We start from the raw sequence: 24,243 nt of genomic DNA on the forward strand, positions 1-24,243 counted from the left end.
GAGTCTTACTGCTTGTATGGGGCAGCTAACGACCTCACACGGGTGCATCTGAGTCAGGATCATACATGGAGTGGAGGTGGACTTTTAAAGGCGGACTAACAGGTCTTCGAGGGTCAGAATTCTAGCTGATAGCACTTTCCTGAGTCCAAACCAGATCTGAACCAAATGGTTGCTTGGTTTGAAGCTAATAGACTATTCTCTTGGGAGTAATTGCTACGTTTACCAAACAAAGTTGACCATTCAACATGTGATTAATGATATTTACGTTAAAAAAAGAAACTAGTCAAGTGGCTGCCCTGTAGTAGCGATTGGAAGTACTGCCAAATGTCTGTTCTCTACTCGTTCTGTTGTTAGTTGTGCTGCTCAATTCTGGCATGTGGCCCTTGGCAACCTGGGAACAGCTTACAAATGAATATATTGTTCATTGAGACATCCTGTCACCTCTTTCTTATCAGTACAGCACTATTAGTCAAAATGGATAAGATACGCCTACGAATGTTGTTATAGGTTGTGTCTACGTGTTCAGATAGCCGTTGGGAAAAGGGTTTCACCATCACCGCATAGATGCTAACCGTTAGCCCGTGTGACTCTCGCGTCGTGAACATTGTTAAAGCAAAACATTGCTCACAATTCTCCATTCTCCAAAGTGAGTACTCAAGTACAGAAACTTGAAGAATCGACTGAAACTACTCCCCGCTGCTGCAAACTAACAAGCACAAACATCCCATCCTCATGCAAATGCGCGTTTTTAATGGGAAGACTGGAGAAAACGGAGGGAGGCGAAGGATGGGAAAGTGGGCCAAAGACGCCGCCGCCATGTGCGCGGGCGCAGCCGTGAAATCGGCCTGATCCAATAGATTCTGTTTATCTGGCATCACTACAAGTGAAAGCGTTTGGAAATCTGGGGGAGATTTGGAGAGGCTTGTGGATTTGAAAGGGGGGTGGGGGGGAGTGGGAAAATAGAAAAAAATAAAGCAATACAGTCTGGCAAAGAGATACGTTTGTACATTGTGAGGTTAGCATATTTTTCTTTTTCTCCAGCCTACCTTTTTTGTGTTGTTGGCCTACGAGTCCTCCCGGGTGCCGCCAAATGCAGCTGTTTAAATTCAGTCACAGACGAATTGCTTTTGGGTTCTGGCAAGCGATGAGTGCAAAAAGTTAAAAAACAATTAGAGCAATTCCACTGGTTGATGGGCTTCGTGGAAAAAAAAAGTTCAATTTAAATGGAAACAAAGGGAAATAAACTAAGTGTGTATCATTTTAAATACTCGTAAAAATAATTTTTTAAAATCTAGATACATTTTATCTAATTTTCTAAAAAAAAATTCCATTTTATGTAAAGCTTTCTAGAACATCCTGAACTTTATTTCAGGCTAATTCATTTCAGACTTGAGTGTGATTGCTTAAATCTGAACTGGATTTCTCACTTATGATTATATTTTCTTTTTTTTTCTCCTCCATTTCCCAAGCTGCTCATCCTCACAGGAAGCATGCATCTCCAAATAATGAGAAAATATTTATTTACATTTTATATTTGTAATGCAAAGAATATATTTTTGTTCTTTTTCCAGATTTACCCCCCTCCCTTCGTTATTGTTGGACAGCAATGAAAGCTACAATTACTATTTGAAATAAAATTCTAACCGTGCAATTAAAAGAAATCTGGAAAACTAAAAATATATTAGCTTTTCATTTTGAAACAGACATTTTTTGAAGATACAGATTTTTATTGCACCGCAAAAAATCTTAGATTAATTTATATTGATACTTAGATTTCATGTTTATTTATATATAAATATTTAACAAATAATATATATTAAATATATAATATAATAATATATAATAATGTAAATATTTCGTGTTTTTTTCCCCAAAAAATAATTATATAAAAAAATCTTTTTCTTTTTTTTAAGGGCAAAGGACAACAGCAAGAGAAGATGTAGTGACTTGTTGATTTTTATTGTGGTGCTGGTCAACAACCTTGGATTAGGAAATCATCTCAACAGCAACAACTCAAAAAAAAACCAAAAAAGATCCATCTCTTCAAATATTTTGTTACAAAATAAGAAATACTTTTTTCAACATGATCCTCGTTTCGAGCCACATGAGTAACGACGAGGGGGGAAAAAAATAACAAAAATATTAGAATAAAGGTTATAGATGTCTTTTTGTCTCACATTCACGTCATAAGTCTGTCACAATGTATATCGTACATTCATTTCTACTTCCAACACAAAAAAACATGGCGACTGTGTGTGTGTGTGTGTGTGTGGTGTGTGTGTGTGTGGGGGGGGGGGGGGTGTTCAACACATCATTCCGTAAAAATGTTTTACACTCAACAGAAAAAGATTCTTTTTTGTACTATGTACAATAGTGTTAAACTTTAAATCAGGTGCGATCAAAAAAAGGCACAAGTTTCCCTTTTTTCGTTCTTTTTTTTTTTTCCTTAAATACAATGTAAACATCTCGTTATCATCAAAACGCATGCATTTATCAACATCTTACAAAAAGGAGTTGGCTTTTTTTTTTAAGACAAAAGTACTTAAATATTTTCCAGCAAAATATAATTCTCTCAAAAATACTTTCCCATTCGACCATATTTAGACATTAGCAGTGATTCCTTACAAAGGACAAACACATGGGGGTTGGGGGGGCGGGATTAATTTGAGGGTTCCTCGCAACAAACATGATCACTTCGCTGTTTATGTTTTTCACGGATACAGTGGAACCTCCAAAGTGGAACAGTTGGCATTCAAACATGATTTTGTGACAAGATGGGGTAAAAAAAAAAAACAATTTAGTCTAAATAAATTTCCTCAACGCCAACTAAGTTTCTTGGCACAAAGATGCCAGAAAATGCTAAAGGAAGCGTCTCAGTTTACTTCAACATGGTTCATTGGTGCATTTTACGCAAAACGGCATTGGCTCAAGCACAGAAAACAGCAAATAGGTTAGTTTTTCTGTGAGCAACTGAGGATAGGTTCTCCCCAAAATTTGCAAATAGGTAAATTCCCAACAAGTGGTTCCCAATTATGCGAGGAACACTTGTAAATTGTGCATAGGATATTAAATGCTTGTTTAAATATATTTTTAAAGGGTTTTGGGGACTGCATAACTGCTGAATGCCAATTTTATTTATTTTTTTCCTCCATCCCATAAATTCTCCCCAGCGACAAGCTTTTTAATGCGACCAGGAAACAATCAGTTTCTTCTACCATGTACATGTATGATGTTTCCTTGGCAAATCTTTTTTCCTGTAAAATGGAAATTACAATTTCAGATATTTCAAATGAAAATTGCAATGTTGTTCTTTAAATGTTTTTTTTTTTTTAACCTGTAAAGTATTTTCTCACCTGACTGTTTCCCATCATTTCTATTCTGTATTTATATTAGGATCATTCAACCCACCAGCTAAAAGTTTTATGTTGGCAAAACGTTAATATTCATAATTTCTTATGGGGGAAACATTCCGATAGAAATGACGACAAGTTGGAAGTCAAGCGACATGATGGAGGTTCCACTGTATCCGAGACGAACACGGAGGGATGTCCCGATTCTTTACGTCCGACCGACCTCGCTAGTTGCTTCTCTCGCTTACAACCGTAGCTCCTTTGTGCAAAAAAAACAAACAAAAAAAAAGAAATATGGCTAATCCACAGAAGAAAAAAAAATGCAAATCATACTCTTTTCACACTGAAATCATGGAAAGGAGCATTTAGGTTCAGGGGGTGGGGGCTGCTCTCTTAATGCCCCTCAGTAGCATCACTCGCAGTCGTTGGACGCAACAAGTGTACAAAATCATACTGTGAATGGTCAAGTGTACCTACAAATTTTACAAGAGCTCTCACTAGTTCATTAGTAGCTGTACATTAAGCACTGCAGATTAAGTCTCTGTCTTAAATCAACTGTACAGTGTGTGTGTGTGTGGTGTGTGTGTGTGTGTGTCGTCGCTTGAACGCATCGATGTACAAATTTTTTTTTACTTGAAACACAAATCTTTATTTTTTTGTTCTTGACAAAATTGAGAATTTTTTGGGGGGAGAGGGGGCTCTAGGGAAAAAAAAATCCCTTAAAATAATTTTTTTTTTCAGCTGCTAGTTAAAACAAAAAAAGAATGTCCTTTGATTTATATATATTTTTTAAAATAAATAAAATTGGGGCAGGGGCTAAAAAAATTATACAAAAAAACACTTTTTGGGGGGTGTGAGGGTTAACTAAAAACATATATAGTGGGAGTTTTCTGACTAAAACTAAGGGGAAAATTTATCTGGGAATATTTTGGCCCCATCCATCCATTCTCTTAGCCGCTTATCCTCACAAGGGTCACGGGAGTGCTGGAAAGCTATCCCAGCTAACTTCAGGCAGGAGGCGGGTTGCTAGCCAATCGCAGGGCACATGGAGACAGACAACAGTCACAATCACAATCACACCGAGGGGCAATTTAGGGTGTGCAATTAATGTTGCATGTTTTGGGGATGTGGGAGGAAACTGGAGTTCTCGGAGAAAACCCACGCAGGCGAACATGCAAACTCTACACAGGCGGGGCTGGGATTTGAACCCCGGTTTACAGTACTTTGAGGCAGACGGTCTAAACAGCCTCCACTGTGCTACCTAATTTGGCTCAAAATTTTAGCAAAAAAAAAAAAGCGACTTGTTCTTTCGTGGGCTTTTGGTGAAGGACAAAATATGTAAGATGTACTGTCTTGCTTTTTGCTTGCAGTAAAAAAAAAATCAGTGGGGAGGTTGGTTAAAAATATAAATACCCACCAATTGTTTATTTTTTGCTACAAAAATAATGTATTTTCTTCCCCTGCCCCCTTCCAAAAAAAAAAAAAATTCAATGTTTTTCAGCCTGACATCAAAACAATGTTTTGGGGGTTTTCATCTTTAAACCATCATTGTATTTGTTTCGAACAAAAAAAGTAAAATAACATTTTGATTTGCTACATTTTTTTGGGTGGAGAGGGATGATTCATGAAAAAAAAGTGGGCTAATTTACAAAATTGTGACATTTATGTTGGGCAGCGACGGTGTATGTGTGTGTGTTTGCATTGTTCATTTAATCAAACATCACTGTACAAATATTTTGCCCGGCAGTAAAAAAAAAAAAAAAAATGAAGCACCTTCATTTAAAAGGAGCGGCTCGTCTGAGGAAAGTGGGGGAAAAAAAAAAGACAACTCTTATAAAAATGCTTTATTAATAGTATTATTTTGAGGAAGAGTGGGGTGTGACAAAGGGCTGGCTTGTCTTAGTCAGATTGTGAGTAGAAACAGACGTGAATTGGACCAGCTGCTCCGGAGAGAACTCAAAACGAGCAGCGCCCGTCCGTCCAATCCATTAACGGCATTTGGTCGCGCTTGCGTTTTTGCAAATGGAATCACTCAACAACATTGTCCCGGTTGCACACCCTCGCGTTTTATCCTTTTGCATATTAGTTTTGGATTGTTTCACTGCACAGTTGAGCACAAAATATTTCATACCCTCGCAGAATATTTGGAGTCAGAGGTGAATCGTGTGAGGGGACAAGACAGTGACTAAAAAAAATTGATTCCTTTCAAAAATTCATCTAAAAGATGAAAAATGGCTTCTCGCGGGTCAGCCATGTTTTCAACTCATAAAAATTACTCATCATGTTTCAACTTTACTCTTGCAAATAAAAAAAAAAACTTTTATACATATTTTCAAGTTATGACTTTATTCCCATATTTCAACTCAAGATAGATTGCTCTTGTAAAAAAATGAAAGCGTTTCAGTGTAGGCTTACAACTTTATACTTTTCAAATGATTGGTTTCTTGTACAACTAGTTTATTTTCATATATTGTTGTGAACACTGTAATTGTTTTTTTTTAATCCCAAAATGACAATTAAAATCATTATATTCATTCCTGTAAAATTTATATCCCCCCCCTCAACATAATAAATATTCAAATTTTTTTGGGCACTTAGTTTTTTTCAATTCAAATTTCTTTCCCTCTTGGATTTACTTTAAATGAATATTTGTCATACTTTATAACGTATAAAGTACTTTATAAAATTTTATAACGTACTGCATTATTATATTCGTACTTTAAAAATAAAAAAAATTACATAGGACTACCGATGATAATTACACTTACATTGCACTTTTCTAAACACGTTTTTACCATTGTACGCATTTTTCATTCACTTCTCGATCATATTTTTTTTTCTCATAAAATAAAAACAAATCTTAATTATCTTATTTCTTTCCTAAAATGCCCCCCCCCCCCAGTTTCCTGTAAAACAACTTTATTCACATGGATGTATGTGGAAAAAGAAGCGAGGTCAAGTGTTTATTTTCCCGCTTTTGCATCCCACATTACACCCAAATCCACTCGGGTATGAATCATTTTGGACTTGACTGTATACGTTAAAAATGTTTTTTTTTTGTTTTTTTTTTTTTTAACGACACCAATTGAATTCGACCGTGATCTGACGGTGATGCATTTCGGTGTTGTACACTTGTAGCCCTTGGATGATATTCAACGCGACCTTTGGCCTTCTAGTCGAGCGTGTTGTCTTTGTTGTTGTCCTGGTTTACATCTCCTGCGAAGCAATGGCTAACTATCTGGATATACTGTATAGATATTGATTTATGTATGTGAGAGACTGCATAAGCCACCGTTAATTTGAGTGATTTTCGGGATTTTTTTTTTAAGTGCATCTGTATTGTGTGGTGTGTTAGCGTGAATGTAGCGCTAGCACAGCCTCGGAAATGTATGGCTTTATCTCCGTTGAAAAGATATTAAGCGTCTTTGGGGTGCACAGGGGGGTCGTGGGGGGGGGGGGGGGGGGGGGGGGCAGAGGGATATATTCCCGACTCCAACCCGATGAGTCCGGTCCTGTTTTTTTTTTTTTTCCTCCACCGTGTTCTGCCGGCATGCTACGGGTACTCGCTCGCTCAGTCGCGAGGCTTCCCCCACTTTGCCGTTGCTCCGAGTTCTCGGTCGCGCGTTTCTTGTTGTTGTTGGTTTTTTTTCGTCATTACTTTTGCCCTGGTCACTTCTTGTGGAAGTAAATGGTGTGCGTGAGGCCCGACTCCACCTTTGGTATCTGGTCGCTGATGATCTCCACCAGCATGTCGGGGAACTCCACCTTCAAGGCCTGCGACTCGCGGAAGGTGTAGAAGCAAAAGAACAGCAGGTTGGCCACCAGCTGCCGCACAAAACAAACAAAAATAACTTTTAGATTCAAGTCGCAGTCCTGCGCATACTTTGGCGTGATGAAAACTGATGATTGAAAACTAATTTTTAATAAAACTGAGCTATTCTGCTATCCATTAGTTAATTTTTACCAATTGCTGATATTTACTTTTTTAAAATTATTTTTATTTAAATATTTCATTTATTTTTTTGTCGGTAAAAATTGTTGGTAATTGGGTAATTTGTGGCCACAATTCTTCACATTTTTTGTTTAGCAATGCTTCTCTCAAAAAGCTGTACATAACCTCTATATTACATGTATATAACTATTTTCAACGTCCAGTGGGCTACAGATGATTGCGCCTCATGAATTCTGCCTAGCAACAATCTTTTTAGCGTGATCATGAAAGAGAATCAGATGGTTTTTTTTCTAGAATGTATCAGCTATATTTGCTCAAAATGGCAAAACTATGAATATTTTCTGTAAAATTACCCACTTTTTATGATGAAATGATGAATTCTTGAAAATTACAGCCATGTCCTTTTTCTCCTCATAAATTCACAACTTTCTTTTACAGAGAACATAATAATACAACTATAATCTCATAAAATAAAATGTTTAAAAGATTGTAAAATTCAGATTTATTTACCGCAGATAAATGATAAATTCTGCGTGCAAAAAAATTCTATTGCAAAACGTTGATTTATTTTTCCAAAAGTACAACTTTAATCTTCTAATCTGATTTTTGAACATTTTCTTCCTGACTAAATTGACTTTTTTTTCCCTAACATTTGAACTTTTTAAGCATGAAATAAACATACGTATCCCAAATTTATTAGCATAAAATGACCGACATTTATGAACTGATTTTTAAAAAAAAAAAACTTTACGTCGTTCTGATAATGCCGTTCATTATATGATACAAAATGTTACCGTATCACACAAGCTCATATTTTTGGTCCTGGAAAAGGCACAAAACAAAAACTACATTAGAGTCCAAAATTATCTCCTCGGGGAACTTCTGTGTCGAGCAACCCAAATGGAATCGGACTGTAGCTTTGCTCATGCAGCAGAATGAACTTTGACCTTTTGACATAACTCACCACAAGGAGGCCCATTTGATGTTTAGCATCCATGATTCCTGAACCCCGATTCATCCGCGCATTAAGGTTATTAAATTTTGGCAAGCGGAATCTCTACGGTGACCGCCGTGATCCAGAAAACCGTCAGTTGGCATTGATCCCCCTTCTGTTCCGGTCGGCCGAAATAACCGCAACCCCCTCCGAGGGCCAGATTGGGATGCAGTAATCCTTATTTGGAGCCACCGCATCAGCCAACCGCTAAGTATGATCCAAATCCGCTCTGCTGCTATTCCAGAGAGGGAAAAAAAAAAATCCAATGATAGCAGCGCAAAGTTGCCAGCGAACACCTTCTTATACGCCCAAAGCTGCCAAAGGAGGGCCGGGTACCGGAGTAGGGCATGGCGACTGCCGTTGGTGCATACTTACATCATGCATGGCGTCCAGTAGCTTGGTGAGCTGGAAGAAGCGTTGCCAGGTTTGGCCGGAGTTGTTGGTGGCCTTCCCCACGGCCCGCCGGAGCTCGGTGATGTAATTAACTCGCATCTCCTCGAACGCCGCCTGGTTCTTCAGACCCTCTTTGGGAACTGCGGGAAGACGCCACGGGTATCAGAAAAAGCTGCGCAGGGCTGGGGTTGAACCAATAAACAACTGCGATCTTAATTCCTAATGTTTGCCGAGCCAAGTCACCTTTTGCCACACACATTTGCTCCCAACACAAAAATTGGGGAGACAAATTTATCGTTACAGGACGGACTAAAATGTCTCCAGGACTCGAGCCTGAAATTCAGTGACAGTTTGACGACGAGGCGCAGGAGCCGCTTCGCCGTTGGCTACAGCCTCCTTCCTGTCGGTTAGCGTCGCGTCTGTTGAAAGAAGCCGCGGTTGTAGGTCAATAACTCGGGAAGCGCGCTCGCGAATTCGTCAAGATTATTTTTGCCTCTTTCTACGCCGATGAACAGCCTCGAGGCGTGGCTGGCGTTATCCAAGAAAATCCCAAAACAGATTGTGAGGCGGGCTGAGCGTATTTCATGGCTGACATGATGAGAATGTGCTAATACCCAAAGGACGCGTTTGGACCTTTTTGGGTTTTTTTTTTCCCTCCACCCCCTCCCAGTTGACCCATATACATCCTGAATAGAGACTGACCTGGCATTTAGAAGCTGTACCGAGGGCAGGTAACGCAGTCTGTTGGGGGGGGGGGGGGGGCCTCAACATGCCTGAAATTATTTAAAGCTGACTTAGTTGCGGCCCTTCTCACCAGTTTCCCCAATCAACGCAACGTTTTGTGGACATGAAAGAGTCCAAAATCAACTTGGGAATCGACCATTTTGGTTTCTGCGAAGTAGCCGTTTTGGGAGCGGATTCCGTGAAAAAGGTGCTTCGAAAACTTGGAAGAATTAACCACCATTTTCACCAAATCAGGTGGGCATATGCAAAGAAAAAAAAAGTAATGGATCCATGACTGAAATTGACTGGAAAGTCCACCATTTGTCATTTCAGGTGTGAATTCCTTGAACTTCGGTCCTGAAAAGTAACAAAATTAGCCCCCGACATGGGTTTCATGAGTCGACGCTTAAATAGCTGGACACGTCTGTCTTCGTAGGACAGCCAATCTGTGAAAAAAGGTCCAGGTCAGTTAAAAAAATGCACCCTTATCACCAGTTTCAACAATCAACCCATTACAGGACATTTGTCATCCATTTTGGGCACATTTCCAAGGCTGAGCTGCACTGTATTTGTTTACAGAGTCGCAGTGTAGTTGGAGCGCCGAGCAGTACCAGGTTGTCTTTCCCTTTTTTAAACACTTGAATAAGTTCTTATATTCCACCACGGTCTCTTTTGGAATATCATATCTATTTGTGCAGAGGCGAGGCGAAAGCGCTCGCCTACCCAATGCCAAACGGGGTCATCAGACACCACAGGCTGGGTTGAAACCTAAGACCAAGGTCAGAGAGCATTAGCAGTTCCTCTCCTGTCCTCTTTATCCCCTCGTTCTTTCGTTGGTTCCAGGCCAGAGGCGCTCATCGCCCGCCGTCATACGCCGACGAGCTCTGACAATTCCTGTGTAAACACTCTCTTCCTTTCCGCCAGCTTCCTCTCTGAATGGCTGGAACTAACGGAGTTTTCACCAAAAGTCGCCTAGGAGATGGCACGCTCGCTTGTGAAAATGAGTCACAACCGCTTCCCGGGGGGGCTTCCAAATTGTACAGTCACACGTTAACAGTTTTCTGCGCTTGGGATTAGAAAACTGTCTTTCCATCTAACCGTACCCTAACCCTTCATCCTTGAATATTACACGAAGGAGTACATTAGAATTCCTCGCCTTAGCCTAATTCTAAACCTTGAACCGAACCCGAGTCTAACCCAAACCCTGAATTTACCATAATCCTATTCCCTATCTAACCTGAACGTAATCCTAACCCAAACCTTACCCTGACCCTTCCTTCCTGAGTACGGCATGAAGAAATACGTTTCAGTAAATTCTCCAACCCAAACTCAACCATGACCCGAACCCGACCCCAACCATACCCGACCCTAATCCTAACCATATGCCAACTCTGACGCTACCCTTGTGAATTATGTGCGAACATTCAAAAGGTGTCAGGGCGTTGAGACCTCGGAGATCTCATAGTCATCTGTCGTTTTTCTTTACCGGATGACACGGCCAACAGCAAAAGTAAAGAGAGAGTAAAATTGCGGTTCTTGGAGCACGGCCTGGCTCGGTGGCCCAGGTCCAGACAAGCAGCGAGCACCGGAGAGGGAGGCCACGGCAACAGAAGGCCCGGCGATGGCCTCCCTTTGACTTTCCTTTTGTCTTTGTTTTTCGAAGGAGGCTTCCTTTTTCGATTATTGCTTTGTCCTTAAATGTTTGTTGTTGTTTTGCAACACTGCATACTGAGAAGTCATCTCGGAAACTTCCTCTTCCGTGATTGATAGTGTGTACGTGGTAATTTTGACCGACACAACTCTGCGCAACGTCCAGAGAGGGGCAGAGCGCCCTCCATTTTCTCAGAATTTACAGACAAGTGCGTTCGCCGTATTGACCGTGTCAGCTTGAAGCTTCCATCTGGTTCTGCCTGCCGCTGCATCTCCTCAGCCGAGTTTCTGAACCTTCCGGAGTGCGGCGAGCGGGCCTGAAGTGAATTTTCAAACGTACCCTATGACACAGCAACGAGATATTTTCTTTTTCCAGGATCCAAGATCTGTCAACTGCTTTGGACTCCTAAAAATGCATTTAAAAAAAAAATATATATACTAAATGAGAGGTACTGTCCTGTAGCTTTGTACTTCCAGTGCACTGAATATCTAGTTTTTGGTCTACTTCAGTTCAGCTCGCCACATTATGCTTAGCAACAGTAAATCTTGGGCTTATACATATTTTTCTAACATACATTGCAGCGTACGTTTTTCTTTCTTTGGCCTCTCGAAAGTATCCAGCGGGCTTTTCATTCTTCAAATCTACATTTTTTTCTTGATTCGTCACTGTTCATGCAGTCCTTGGGTTGCCCACATCAGTTGTTGTGATTGACAGGATATGATGTTGTTTATTTAATATTCATTTAATGACATCTTCTTTACGTAACATAAAATGATTGGGAAATCTGCTCTTTCCCCACTCAAAACTATTACTCAAAGTGGTACCTTTTGGAATGGTAAATCTTGGGCAAGCAGACTTTTCCTACCTCTTGTGTCCAAAAGTCAGTGAACAACATTTTTTTTTATTTTATTTTAATGTGAAAACACATTGGTTGGCTTCCAAAGCGCACTTTGTCTGATCAGAAAAGTCTGGAAAAACGCCCGTCATCCGTCTTTCGCGTGCATTCCGACATCTCCGTCCGCCATAAATACCTCCACTGATTGGCACCGGTGTTGGCGGTTTAAAGACGTTTTAGCGCCCAGACTTTTCAAATTCGCCGCTAGGCTGCTTAATCTCAGCCCTTCTCGCTCCACCACCACCGGGATGTAAAATGCACGAACTGGAGAGCCATTCGGGTCCCTGAAGATCTTTGATACTTTTGCAGTGTTTAATAGCTGCTGACGGGTGTGGATGGTGACAGTCCGTCGAGGTGATTGAGGGTCGTCGAACTAGATACTTCAAGTCAGTCCAGGTGTCATCTTATCCTAGAACGTGTGTTTTTCCAGTCTGAGAAAAAAATGCCCTGCCACGATTTGAAAATCCTTCCTGACTTTGTCTACCGCGCTTCTTTATAATTGAACAATCTATAGTATATAGAAAGAATAACATCATAGCTATGAGGCAAAGAATACTTCAGTCTGTGTTGAGTTTCTGTTTAAGGCCTGGAAGTACCACCATGAGCCAGATTTTCATGCAGTGATCAGTAGAGTTGACTACGGTTCCTTTTTCTCCCAGGACTTAGATTGTAGGAAAATTATCCAATCAGGATATGAATTGAATTTTATCCATCCATCCATCCATTTTTTTTACTGCTTCTCTGGGTCGGGTCACAGGGGAAGTAGTTTCAGCAGGGATAGCCAGACTTCCCTTTCCCCAGCCACTTCTTCCAACTATTCCAGAGGGATCCCGAGGCGTTCCCAGGCCAACCGATAGACATAGTCTCCCCACTGTGTCCTGGGTTGTCCCCGGGGTCTCTTTCCGGTGGAACATACCCGGAAACACCTCACCAGGGAGGCATCCGCATCAGAGGCCCCAGCCACCTCGCCTGGCTCCTCTCAATGCGCAGGAGCACCGGCTCGACACTGAGCCCCTCCCGGATGACCGAGCTTCTCACCTGTTCTCTCAGGGAGAGCCCGGAGACCCTGCGGAGGAAACTCATTTCGGCCGCTTGTATCTGGGATCTTGTTCTTTCCCTCACAACCCACAGCTCATGTCCATAGGTGAGGGTGGGAACGTAGATCGACTGGTAAATTCAGAGCTTCGCCTTTCGACTTGTATTGAAAATGAAATGATGAATAATCACTTCGTGAGCCTTCAATCGACATGGGTTTGTTTTAAATCATGCCAGCTTGCGTGGTCAGATTGAACATTAGCCGGCTTTTCAGTGCCCATGTGCTCATGAGGTGTCAGAAACGCGCCAATCGCCGAAGAACGGCTAAATGCCCCCCACCCGGGGTTTTCAACATTTTCGAACGAAGGACGAAAAACAACCTTCAGTCTGCATGAGTTTCTCTTGTAAGTCACGCTTCTATGCCTAGCATCATTCCCGGAAAAAGTCTTCCAAACTCACATTTCTTCCATTCTTCATACCGCAAAAGCGCTAAAACGTTAGCATTTTGGCGGCTAAGACGTTCCTTACTTGTGCTGAGGAGCAGCAGGACCTTCATGGAGAGGAACTCCTCGTAGGTGAGCTGCAGCCGGACAAACTCCTGGCTCACCTGCCTCATGCCCAGGCACAGTTCATACATGGCCGACTGCTGCATGCGATCCCTGCAAACGGGTGAGATCAAAAGGATCTTATTGTCATCATTTCCCTTTTCATATTGAATAGTATAAACAAGATATTGGAGATATCTAGAATGATCGAAACCACAGGGTTGTTTTATTTTTTTTTTTTTTGTCACTTATATCTTTGTAAATGACCCCTAAGCATTTTAGTGGAGCCAAAAGAGTGCTTGAGGCAGAGTTGGAAAAAGAGAAGATTATGCAACATCAGTCCTTCGCTTTTGTGAAGTATTAAATAAAGGCTTTTTTTGTCTGGTCGGGTGGGAGGTGGGTAGGGGGGTTGGCTTGCGTGTAGACTGAGGATTTCCAACCTTTATGGAGCGAAGGCGGATATTTTACAATTGGGAAATCTCACGGCACACGATACACAACGATTACTGTATGTACTTCCTGCCATCGAATGGGAGAGATTTTTATTTGTTCTGGCTGCCACGACGCCTCGCTGGCACAAAGATACAATATTTCATGTACTCTATGAAAAACTTTTGAGAAGATAAGTAACATTTGATAATTTCCCACGTCACACCTGAAGATTGCTCATAGCACACTGGTTAGGAATCACTGGTATAGTCTACGATGTGGATGGCAGGCACTGTTTAAATCCTTGATACTGGAACTATTTTGTTCTTTTTCTTTTTTAATGATTAATTTTAGCAATTAAACATCATTTTGAGGTGGCTTTGTGTTGACGGTCCGCAAGAGTGTGTGATGAAAATGAAAATAAAGCTACAATACCAACCTAAACGATGCATTTTGGTAACACGAGAATTTTTTTTTTCCCCCCTGAAAAATGCTGATTATGTAGATGCGAGGATTCCCCCCGACAGCGACTTTATGCACATAGAAACGTAAGGAAAGGTAACAGTAACATAAGATAATGTTACAGCTGCGGTATATAACAATGTAATAGCAAACACTTTGATGTATCATGATGTAATATAACATACCGTAATGGGGTTAGGTAAGAAGAAACGATGCAGCGTAACAAGTATCTAACGTGATGTAGAGGAATAGCATACCTCAGTAGGTAATGTACCGTAATTCCCGGCCGACAGAGCGCACCTGGTTATAAGCCTCACCCAGTACATTTGTAAAGGAAATACCATTTGGTACAGCAGCTGTGTAAAAGCCGCAAGTGCCCACATTTAAAACACAAAATATTTACAAAGAACGACGGTATTCAAAGAGTTTAACGTTAGCACCGCTGCGGTAAAGCTAGCACCGCTGCGGTAACGCTAGCACCGGCGCGCTAATTCTAGCGCCGTCCGCGCTAACAGATTAAAGGCCGATTTAAAAAAAAAATAAAAAAAAAAAAAAAAAAAAAAAAAAATAAATACGTGTAAAAAAATCACTGAGACACGGAAGTAACACGCTAGTGCAGCGCTAACAGTGCCTGACCGGTAAAAGTCACTTCCTCGGCACATATATTCCACCGGTCTCACTCTTACCTAACCCGAGTGCCCGCTTGCGGCCATTAGAAAAAAATGCACAAATTAGCCGCATCACCGCATAAACCGCAGGATTGAAAGCGTGTGAAAAATGTCACGGTTTATAGGCCGGAAATTACAGTAAGTAAAATTTCGGTAACATACGTCAAATACAATATATGAGTGATGAATGCAAAGTAACATGTTGCAAGTCACACAATAAGGTAATGTGGCATCTAATGTAATCGAAATTAGCATCCAATGCGACCCAGCGTAATGTAACTACATATCTATAGCAACATTATAAAAATCTTTGTGCTTTGTGGTTGCACAGATTCTCTGCAGCTGCTCGCCTGAAGTTGTTTTTGCTGAGTCATTGTCCAAAATAAGCCGCCTGCCGCTTTTCACTGCGCTTTATACTCTCTCGATGTTTTCTACTTGTCTAAAATGCTTTTTCCCTCCGCCAGAAGAAGAAAAAGTCATCGCCGTATTTGCGCTCAGCCAATTCACGCAAGTTGGCATCCAGATGGAAAAAATAGTTCCTCTCCCCCCTGCCCTCCCAGGCCAAGTGTGAAATCACATTTTTTATTTTAATTTTTTTAACGAGGAAAAAACGTCTTAGCCAACCTCTACACAGCAACAGAGTATTTGTAAATAAAAAGGCATAACAATTTAAAAATAAATCCCACAGATTTCTAAAACCTTGGATTTTTTTTTTTCCAAACTATGAAGTGAACCCAGCCATAGTGAAGATTATTTTAAGCAATTTTTTATTTTCTTTTTTTTTTTTTTTCAGAATACAGTGAACCCTTGCATATTCACCGTTTGGAATTTGCAAATACAGTAAAGCCTCAGTTTTCGACCGTCCCCATTTTCGAACGAAAATTGAGAATTTTTTTTTTTTTTTGCTTCTGTTTAGGAACGAAAATCGGTACTCGAACGCCCCCAACAAAACCCAGAAATAACATATTGCGTGCGGCCAGACCAGCTGACCCACCCACGACCCACTTTCTTATTGTCAATTCGAGCGCCGCCCGAAAAAAAACCCGGAAATGACAACGCGCGCGGCGCAAGCAGCGCATTTTTGTTGTTCGGTATAACGCAGCCTCTGTACACAGACATGTCCCGGTAGTGACTGTTGTTTTTGTTCTTCTACCGTATTAACCCCCAATCATGGCGCCAAAGAAGGCAAGTTGCTTGTTTAAAGTTATTGTGCACTTTTGTTAAAAAAAAAAAAAAAAAAAGTTTACAAGGATGGGGGGCAAATCGCTACAGATGCACTCCCAGCCTAGCGTACTCTACTATTAAAGCATGCATTTTAAGCAATAAATAAATATATTTCTTAAATTATGTTATTATATAAAGTATTTAAACTATACATGTATTTCTACTATGCAGTTTATTATCAGGAAAAGCTAAAAAAAAATGCTTCGAAAAGCCCAAATTTTTTTAGGCTTGGAACGCATTATTTCTTTTTCTATTCATTGTAACGGCAAACATCGATTCGGTTTTCGAACAATTCACTTTTCGAACCGTTTTCTGGAACAGATTGTGGTCGAGAACAGAGGCGTCACTGTATTCGCCGTTTATGTATGCCATGTATGTTGAACTGAGTTGAGGATTTTCATTTTGACATCTTGTGGCATTCATGGGCAATTGCAAACCTTTTGTGTGTAGGGTAAATTTCCCATGCGAATAGCAACATTGACTGTACGCCCCCCTGACACATGTGCGACATGAACATGCATTTTTTTAGATGATTATTGACACTAGGACGCAAACGCAATGAGGACCCTCATCTAGGTACTGCTGTCAGCCACAGCTCACGCGCAGACTCTCACACACAGACTTCCCAATGTCACACTCCAACCCGCTAGGCTCCGCCTCTTGGAAGCAGATATGTAGCACAAAGAAATTACAATACTGAGAGTATTTTCAATATTTCTGTGTGCTTGGACCTACTCGTTGAAGATGAGGTCGGGGGCGAAGTAGAGCAACTGTCCGTTGGTGTGTTTGTAGGAGCGCCAGCTGAGGCTAAAGGAGGACAGGCACATCCACGAGTACTGGATCAGCGTGATTTGGTCCTCGATGGGCAGGCCCCGAAAACCTAGTGCAAAGACCCACAAAGTCAATCCCGAAACGACTACAAAGTTTTGGCTCATTCTGTTTTTTTTTTTTAAGCTCTGTTTTCAAAATGTCTACATTTCTGTTCTCCAACTTTTGAAACTTTTAAGTATTCATAAAAAAATGACACAAAGCAAAAAAGAAAATAAACATAATAATAATAATAATGTAATGTTATGTAAAGTTAGGATATTTACAGTGGTATTAAAAATGAAATTATAAAATTTTAGAAAATGATTCCATTAAAAATGCAATGCTAAAAGTAGAAAACAATAAATTTGTGACAATTGTAAACAAAACAAAGCACATTTTCAGCAGCTTCTCTTCCAGTTCTCTCGAGTGTCGCGTTTCTTCCTACTAATTTTAATTCAACACGTCGAGGTTAACGCGCCTCCTTTGAGTAACATGCAAAATCCAAGCGAGGATTCCACTTATGACGCCTCGCGAGGGCCTCCGCAAATAGAAGCAGGAATAGGATCGGTGCCAAACTCTCGATCAATGCTTGCCGAGAAGCTCCACGAACTACAAAAAATAAATAAATAAATAAATAAAAAATAAGGCAACTGAGGACAGACGAGCAATTTACCCACAAGGCGCTGGGACTATTTCCGTCTGCGGGGATGTCACCTTGCGTGTTTTTAAACAAGCCGCAAACATTCTGTAATACTATCTTGGAGTGCCTCCATTTACGACTTCCATTCCTTTCGTGATCACGATCGTAACTCAAAACATTTCTATGGCAAATCTCTTTTGGCCAATGAAATGAATGGAAATGCCGTTAATGTGTTCCGACAACAAAAATGGTATCTTTTTTAAGAAATATAGCACTCCACAGTACTATACTTAATGCAAACAAACAGCAAAAATGAAATACAATATTAAGAATTGTAATTTTTGTTTTTGCTGCTCCTTCCGTTGTGCACGCCTTTACCACCAGGGGCCAGTAAAATACACAAAGACGGACTTCTAAGCTCAATAAGTTGCAATAATATTAGTCCTACATCCGCATGTCTTGCCGCACCATTTGTGTTCAAATATCTATTGCTTGAAAATTGCTAACCTGTCAATCAAATTTTACTTCCTGTGTTAGTATTGAGCTTGAGCTAGTGCTGGTAAGGTATCTAGTTTGGTTGAATACACAAGATGTCCATTTTCTTTGTAACTTTCAACTGGGAGTGACACTAAACTTGAATCAAACACTTTTCAGGCGAGGAATTGTTCACTGCTAGTTTTTCGAAGTTTGCTGCCACCGGAGGTAGCACTTGTAGCTCAATTTTTATTTTATTTTATTTTTTTGGTCAAGTCAGAACCCGGGAAAAATAAAATAAAATAGGCCAAAAACAGGACCCCCAAAATTATTTTCATTGGTCACTTTGACCTGCAGTACTGTATATAGTTAAGTTTATTTTAATACGCCTCACGAATATCATTTCAAACTATGTGCATTCAAAAGTATTTTTTTATACAATGAAAACACAAAAGAAAAATAAATCCACCAGATGAAATATAATATAAAATATAGCCCAAATAAAATAATATAAAATATGTAATATAAAAAAATCAAAATTAATGTTAATTATATGTTACATAAAAAATAAATAAAACAAAAATAAGGCGAGCAGGAGTCATTTTATCCTAAAATGTTTTCTCATTTAAAATAAATAAAATGACAATTTGGCCTAAAATGTATCATGAGCATTTTAATGCCCTTCACAGCAATTAATACAATAATGGCAAATTTAAACATAACTGCAATAAAATGAAAAAAAAAACGTGCATAAAGAAAATCACAAATAAGAAGAAACATGCTTAAGAGAAGACGTATTCTCCTCAAAACTCAAGACATCAAAAAGCAAAAATTGATTTTTACAGGATGAATTACATCTCTTTTGGTTTCTCCCTTTTAAAAACGGAGAAACCAAAAGAGCCAAAATAAGGCCGGCAGATGTTTGTGCCTTTTCATTTTGCCATTTATTTCCATATAACTCGTTCTAACCTGACTTGCAATATGAGCGGGACGGGATTTAATACGCCTGCCGACTTTCGAGCGAACTCATTCATATTCCCGCACGGAACATCTTTATCTCATCTAACTGCACTTTAACGAGACGCGTCGGAGCCAACATCTGGCCAGAGCGGCAACGTAAATGCCTTCGCTCTTATAAATCCCCATTTCTATTTAATGGTCAAATAGGATTTCGTGGGTAATCTCATTGGAAGATTTGCGGAATGTCGTCCGCAGTGGAAAGAAAAGCGGGAAGCCTGACAGACGACGCGGGCGAGCGCCCGTATGAATATCGTTTTCCTTCAAACGTGGGATTGCATTACAAGAGTCTTTTCATTTACATTTTACTGGACTGACGTTTCGCAGAAACGGGGATGTCGAACGTGAGCAGTGGACGCCGAGAACGCTTTGGCCGCTTGAAGTCAAATATCTCATCTTCGTACAAGTGGAGAAACATGCGGGCTTAAATAAAACTAAAAAAAAAAAAAAAAAACTGATCTGATGTAGTTTTTTTTTCTTTATATTCTTAACTTTCATGAAAATGTAAAATCAGAAGTTCAGACCGGTATAAGAAAACCAAAAAAAAACTAAAACTACTTGGTACAATTTTTTTAGATGAATATATTTATATTCATTAAAAAAAAAAATCCTGTACATACGTTTTATATAATGTGTGTCTGTTTGTGTGTGTGTGTGTGTGTATATATGTGTGTGTGTGTATATATATATATATTATATATTTTTTTTTTTTTTTTTTTTTTTTACAGAAATCATAATGAATTCTTCAGATTTTTTTAATTATAATTTACAAAACTATAACTATTAATATATATATTTTTGTATATTATATATATTTAGCATATACAATGAGTTATTCAGATTTTTTTTAATTGTAATTTACAAAATAACTTATGTAAGCATCACGACTATATGTAAATATTAAAACTAAATCAAAATTTAAAAAATTGATGATTCCAATGAAAAATAGTTTTCCAGTTTTGAAAATTGTATAGCAGTACATGCACTGTCATCAGTGTTGTTAATTATATACTAAAATAATTAATAATTTACAAAAATAATAAAAATGTAATAATGAAGAAGTCTAACAAAATTTGGGAAAAAAATCTGTTTAAAAATGACAATCGTTGCCTTTTTCGAATCTCTGTGGTTACCCTTTAAGTCAGACTTGTGCAACCTTTACTGAGACGAGCAAATATTTTGCATTGGAAAAATTGATGATGATCTGTTGTGCCTGTCACTGTACGTCCGTCGCTGGCATAGGTACATTATTTGTAGTGACTAAATAATACTTTCCGGACCTTTTCTGTGCCAATTAGATAAATTCCCGCGGCACACTTGATGATCTTTGACGTCACACTAATGTGCTTCGTGGCATGGCGCCCTGAATTCTATGTTTTGGAGCTCCAAAAGGTACCATTTGATTCAGCTTCATCGGTCCAAATGTGTTTTTTTAAAAAAATGTTTTAATGCTGGGGGGAAAAAAAAAAAAGGACCACCACCAAAATAGCATCGAGGCCACATGTCGGCACTAACCTGGAAGTACTTTGGCCCACTTGACCAGGCGGACCATCTGCTTGCCGGCCAGGCAGTTGAGGCTGGACAGCAGGTGGTCGGCGGTGTCGGGCAGCGTGTTGTCGAAGCCCGAGTACACCTCTTCGGGCTCGATGAACTCCAGCACGCTGCAGATGGACGGCGGCAGGAAAGGCGCGACCACGCTGGGTCTGCGGGGCACCAGGGCGCCGTTGGCGGCGCCGGCGTTCAGCTCCTCCTCCGCCTGGCTTTCCTTGCCCGCTTGCGGGTCGTCGCCGACGCCCTTTAACTTGCCCAACTTTTTGGATTTACGGGCTGTCGGGAGAAGCGCGCTGTTAGCGTTCACGCCGGATAGGGACGCCGCTGCAGCTATTAGCAAAAATCACCCCCCCCCCCAAAAAAAAAAATGACGCCAAAGCACTGCTTTTATTTTACCCAGTGCTTTCGCATTTGTAATAGAAGCTCCTCCCTTCACTTCAGCGTGGTTTCTTGTCAGGGTTGAATGACTTTTTTTTTTTTTTTTGTAGTCACCTCTGATGTAATAAAAGTAAAAAAAATATTTAAAGTATGTGAGTATAGACTCGAATATTTAGCAAGTGAGCAATTTTTGGTCAAGTACAGACCTATATAAATCGGCGTCAGTCTCATAAAGCATCAAAAGTGTCATTGTTCAACTTCAAAGGATAAAATTCTCGTCGTCATTAGCGGGTGAAGCGATTAGTCGTCAGTTGCTAGTCCGCATCGGTTTGCAGTTTAAAGTGGACTAACTGCTACTCACGTGTTTTTTGGCATCTCGTCTTCCAATTAGCCGTTTTAAAGAGGACTTTAAACTGCCGTCTGCCGTCACCAGACTATAACGCTCTGTGGCGCGGCCAACTGGACCGCCAACAAGGCAACGCTGTCTTTATACGTCAGTTTGTGGAGTAAAAATAAACTTGTTAAGGATGAGAATAGCTTTAGCCTCACTAGCTATGTTGATCATCAAATCTTAAAATATTCATGACAGCAGGAGCGCGGGACTGGTGGAACAAGAGCAGCGGCGCAAATTGAAGCAACTTCATTCATACGTACCACCAATTACAAGTCCATGCCGCACCGCCAGCCCCATGTTCACGCTCCCGCCGGAACGAAAGCTCGCAGCTATCGCCGAAGCTAACCGCTAAACTGTTCCCCAACTAGCTTGTTTTTGTCAATTCGCGCAGACATATGTACACTTTTTCACCTATTTGGCTGAAGAGTTCACGTCTCCACAGAGTTTTGTGCAGTACACAGTCCGGTGAGGGCATCAGACGGCCGAATTGAAAGTCCTTTTTAAATTGGCCGATTGGAAGACAAGAAAATCCCGCCGAGTGATTCACCCACTCTGACCTTTCGACGTCGACGCTCAACCCCGTCCTTGTTCCCTGGCCCCCAGATGGTGCCAAAGCACTACTTTTAAATCAGACAAGTGCTTTAGCGGCACCTTAATACTTTGTTTTATAGCGCCTCAAAAACGTTTACAAAGACAACCCCCCAAAAAACAGCAAAAAATATGCTCATTAATTAATATGCTATTAAGTATGCTATATATATATAATAAAATGGGAAAAAATATCATAGATTCATACATACATACGAGGTGGTTAGAAGACGATATGACTTAAAGGCCAGTCTGTAAAAGTGAGTTTTAAGACATATTTGTTTTTTGTTTTTTTTTTTTCGGATCCTGGGACAGATTGTTTCAAGGTCTAGGCCAGTGGTCACCAACATGGTGCCCGCGGGCACGTGGTTGCCCGCGAGGACCACTTAAGGGGCCCGCGAGGCAAGTTCTAAAAATAGCACAGGTCACAAATTGTTTTAAACTTTGAATATGACTTGTTTACATTAATGACTTTTTTTTCAAATAATCTCATATAATGTATTTCTACATTTGTAAAATGTTGGGAGTTTTGTTATTTTGGAAGTTCGTTTCGAAGAAGAGGTCGTGTCGCCCTTCATACGATCGGTGCTCACAAAGTAGCCTTCGGCCTCAAATAGGTTGGTGACCCCTGGTCTAGGCGCTGTGACGGAGAATGTTCCGTCCGTCACTTTTAGTTTTAAGCCTCAACTTCGGAACCACCCGAGCGCCCTCATCGGAGTATCTGTGGCAGCTGGATGGCTCATATGGGGTTAAATGTTCCGTTATGGACTGTCGCCCGGAGCCAGGCCCATATATCCTTTAAAAGTCATCAGGAAAATCTTAAAATCACTTTGAAAACAAAATCATCATATTGGGCTGATGTCTTGTTTGTTTCGACGAGAAGCCGAGCTGCTGCATTCTGAACCACCGAGAGGTGAGAAACTTCTTTTTTTTTTTTTTTTTTTACTGATACTGGACAGGAATGAGTTTCAAAAATAATCTAACCTAGGGAAAAATAGCCCATAGGTATATTTTTACGCTCTCAGGTTTAGTAATTATTGATTTTATTTTGGCCGTGATGCGTATGTGGAAGAAACGTGACTGGTGGACTATTGATGTGGGATGTGCATGTGAAATTCAAACCAAAAAATAGCTCTTAACTATTTGGATATGTGTGTCATCTGTAATGATGCAAAAGCTGAATGGAACATTATAGATGTTGTGCATATGGAAGAGAATTATCTCATATTTCAAGTTATCGAGTTGGCGAATGCGTTGTGTCCTCAGGTCATTGATGTCAGAAAGGGATTCTTTTAGAGCAGCTAAGCTTCTCGGATCCACTCTTGGTGAAAAATTATTTTATTGCGCTTGATTATTTGGCCAAAGTGCATCTTAAGAATAGAAACTCAGATTGGGCCTAATACCGAACCTTGGGGTACGCCACAGGAAAGTGTAGATGGAGTGTTTCACTAGCTACTTCGGCCGTCTGGCGACTCCTCACCTCCGAGGTTCATCCCGGCCTGAAGACACTTGCGTACGCGGCACGCCGGGCAGTTTTTCCTTCGGATCTTGTCAATGATGCAGTCGTTTCTTCCCGCGCAAAGGTAGTTGTGCTGACCTAAGAGAAGCAAATGGAGAAAGTCAAGGGCATGATTTGGTGATAGGAAAAAAGTAGTGCCGCGACACACGTAGTGGCAGCCGAGTACGTTTTGTTACTGTTTCAACTAGTCTGCTTTATCCAATGTAAATTTTGTATTTCTGAATTTTGTGATATTTTTTTTTATTTATTTTTTAGAAAATTATATGAAAATATTGTTTGTTTTGTCATTTTTAGCCAGATTATTATTATTATTATTTACTAGCTTATGTTTTCTTTTTCCTCAGATAAAAAAAAATAAAAATGTAAAATTTTTACAGTTGTAGAAAAGTCTTGTTGTGGATTGAAACAGAAAAAAAAAAAATATATATATATATATATGTATGTACACATTAGCCTTTTATCATTGATAGTGTGAAATAATCCTTAAAGGGATGCCTACAATCAATTCCAAAAAAATATTATTTCACCCTCTTCTATCCTCAAGCTGCTGC

General features: G+C 40.1%; 1 protein-coding gene across 1 annotated transcript in view; it reads right to left on the bottom strand.

The window, feature by feature from the left end:
• Positions 1-2,278: 2,278 nt before the first annotated feature.
• nr3c2 (nuclear receptor subfamily 3, group C, member 2) overlaps positions 2,279-24,243 on the bottom strand; it is a 91,278-nt gene continuing 69,313 nt past the window's right edge. The window contains exons 4-9 of the mRNA XM_061828757.1: positions 23,654-23,770; positions 20,778-21,089; positions 17,057-17,201; positions 13,522-13,652; positions 8,672-8,829; positions 2,279-7,175 (exon numbers count right to left, since the gene is read on the bottom strand). Coding sequence (XP_061684741.1) covers positions 7,020-7,175; positions 8,672-8,829; positions 13,522-13,652; positions 17,057-17,201; positions 20,778-21,089; positions 23,654-23,770 — 1,019 coding nt within the window. The 3' untranslated portion in view covers positions 2,279-7,019. The remainder of the gene's footprint in view (positions 7,176-8,671; positions 8,830-13,521; positions 13,653-17,056; positions 17,202-20,777; positions 21,090-23,653; positions 23,771-24,243) is intronic.

The sequence above is a fragment of the Syngnathoides biaculeatus genome, chromosome 9, assembly GCF_019802595.1.
Source record: "Syngnathoides biaculeatus isolate LvHL_M chromosome 9, ASM1980259v1, whole genome shotgun sequence".
In the NCBI taxonomy this organism is placed as follows: Eukaryota; Metazoa; Chordata; class Actinopteri; order Syngnathiformes; family Syngnathidae; genus Syngnathoides; species Syngnathoides biaculeatus.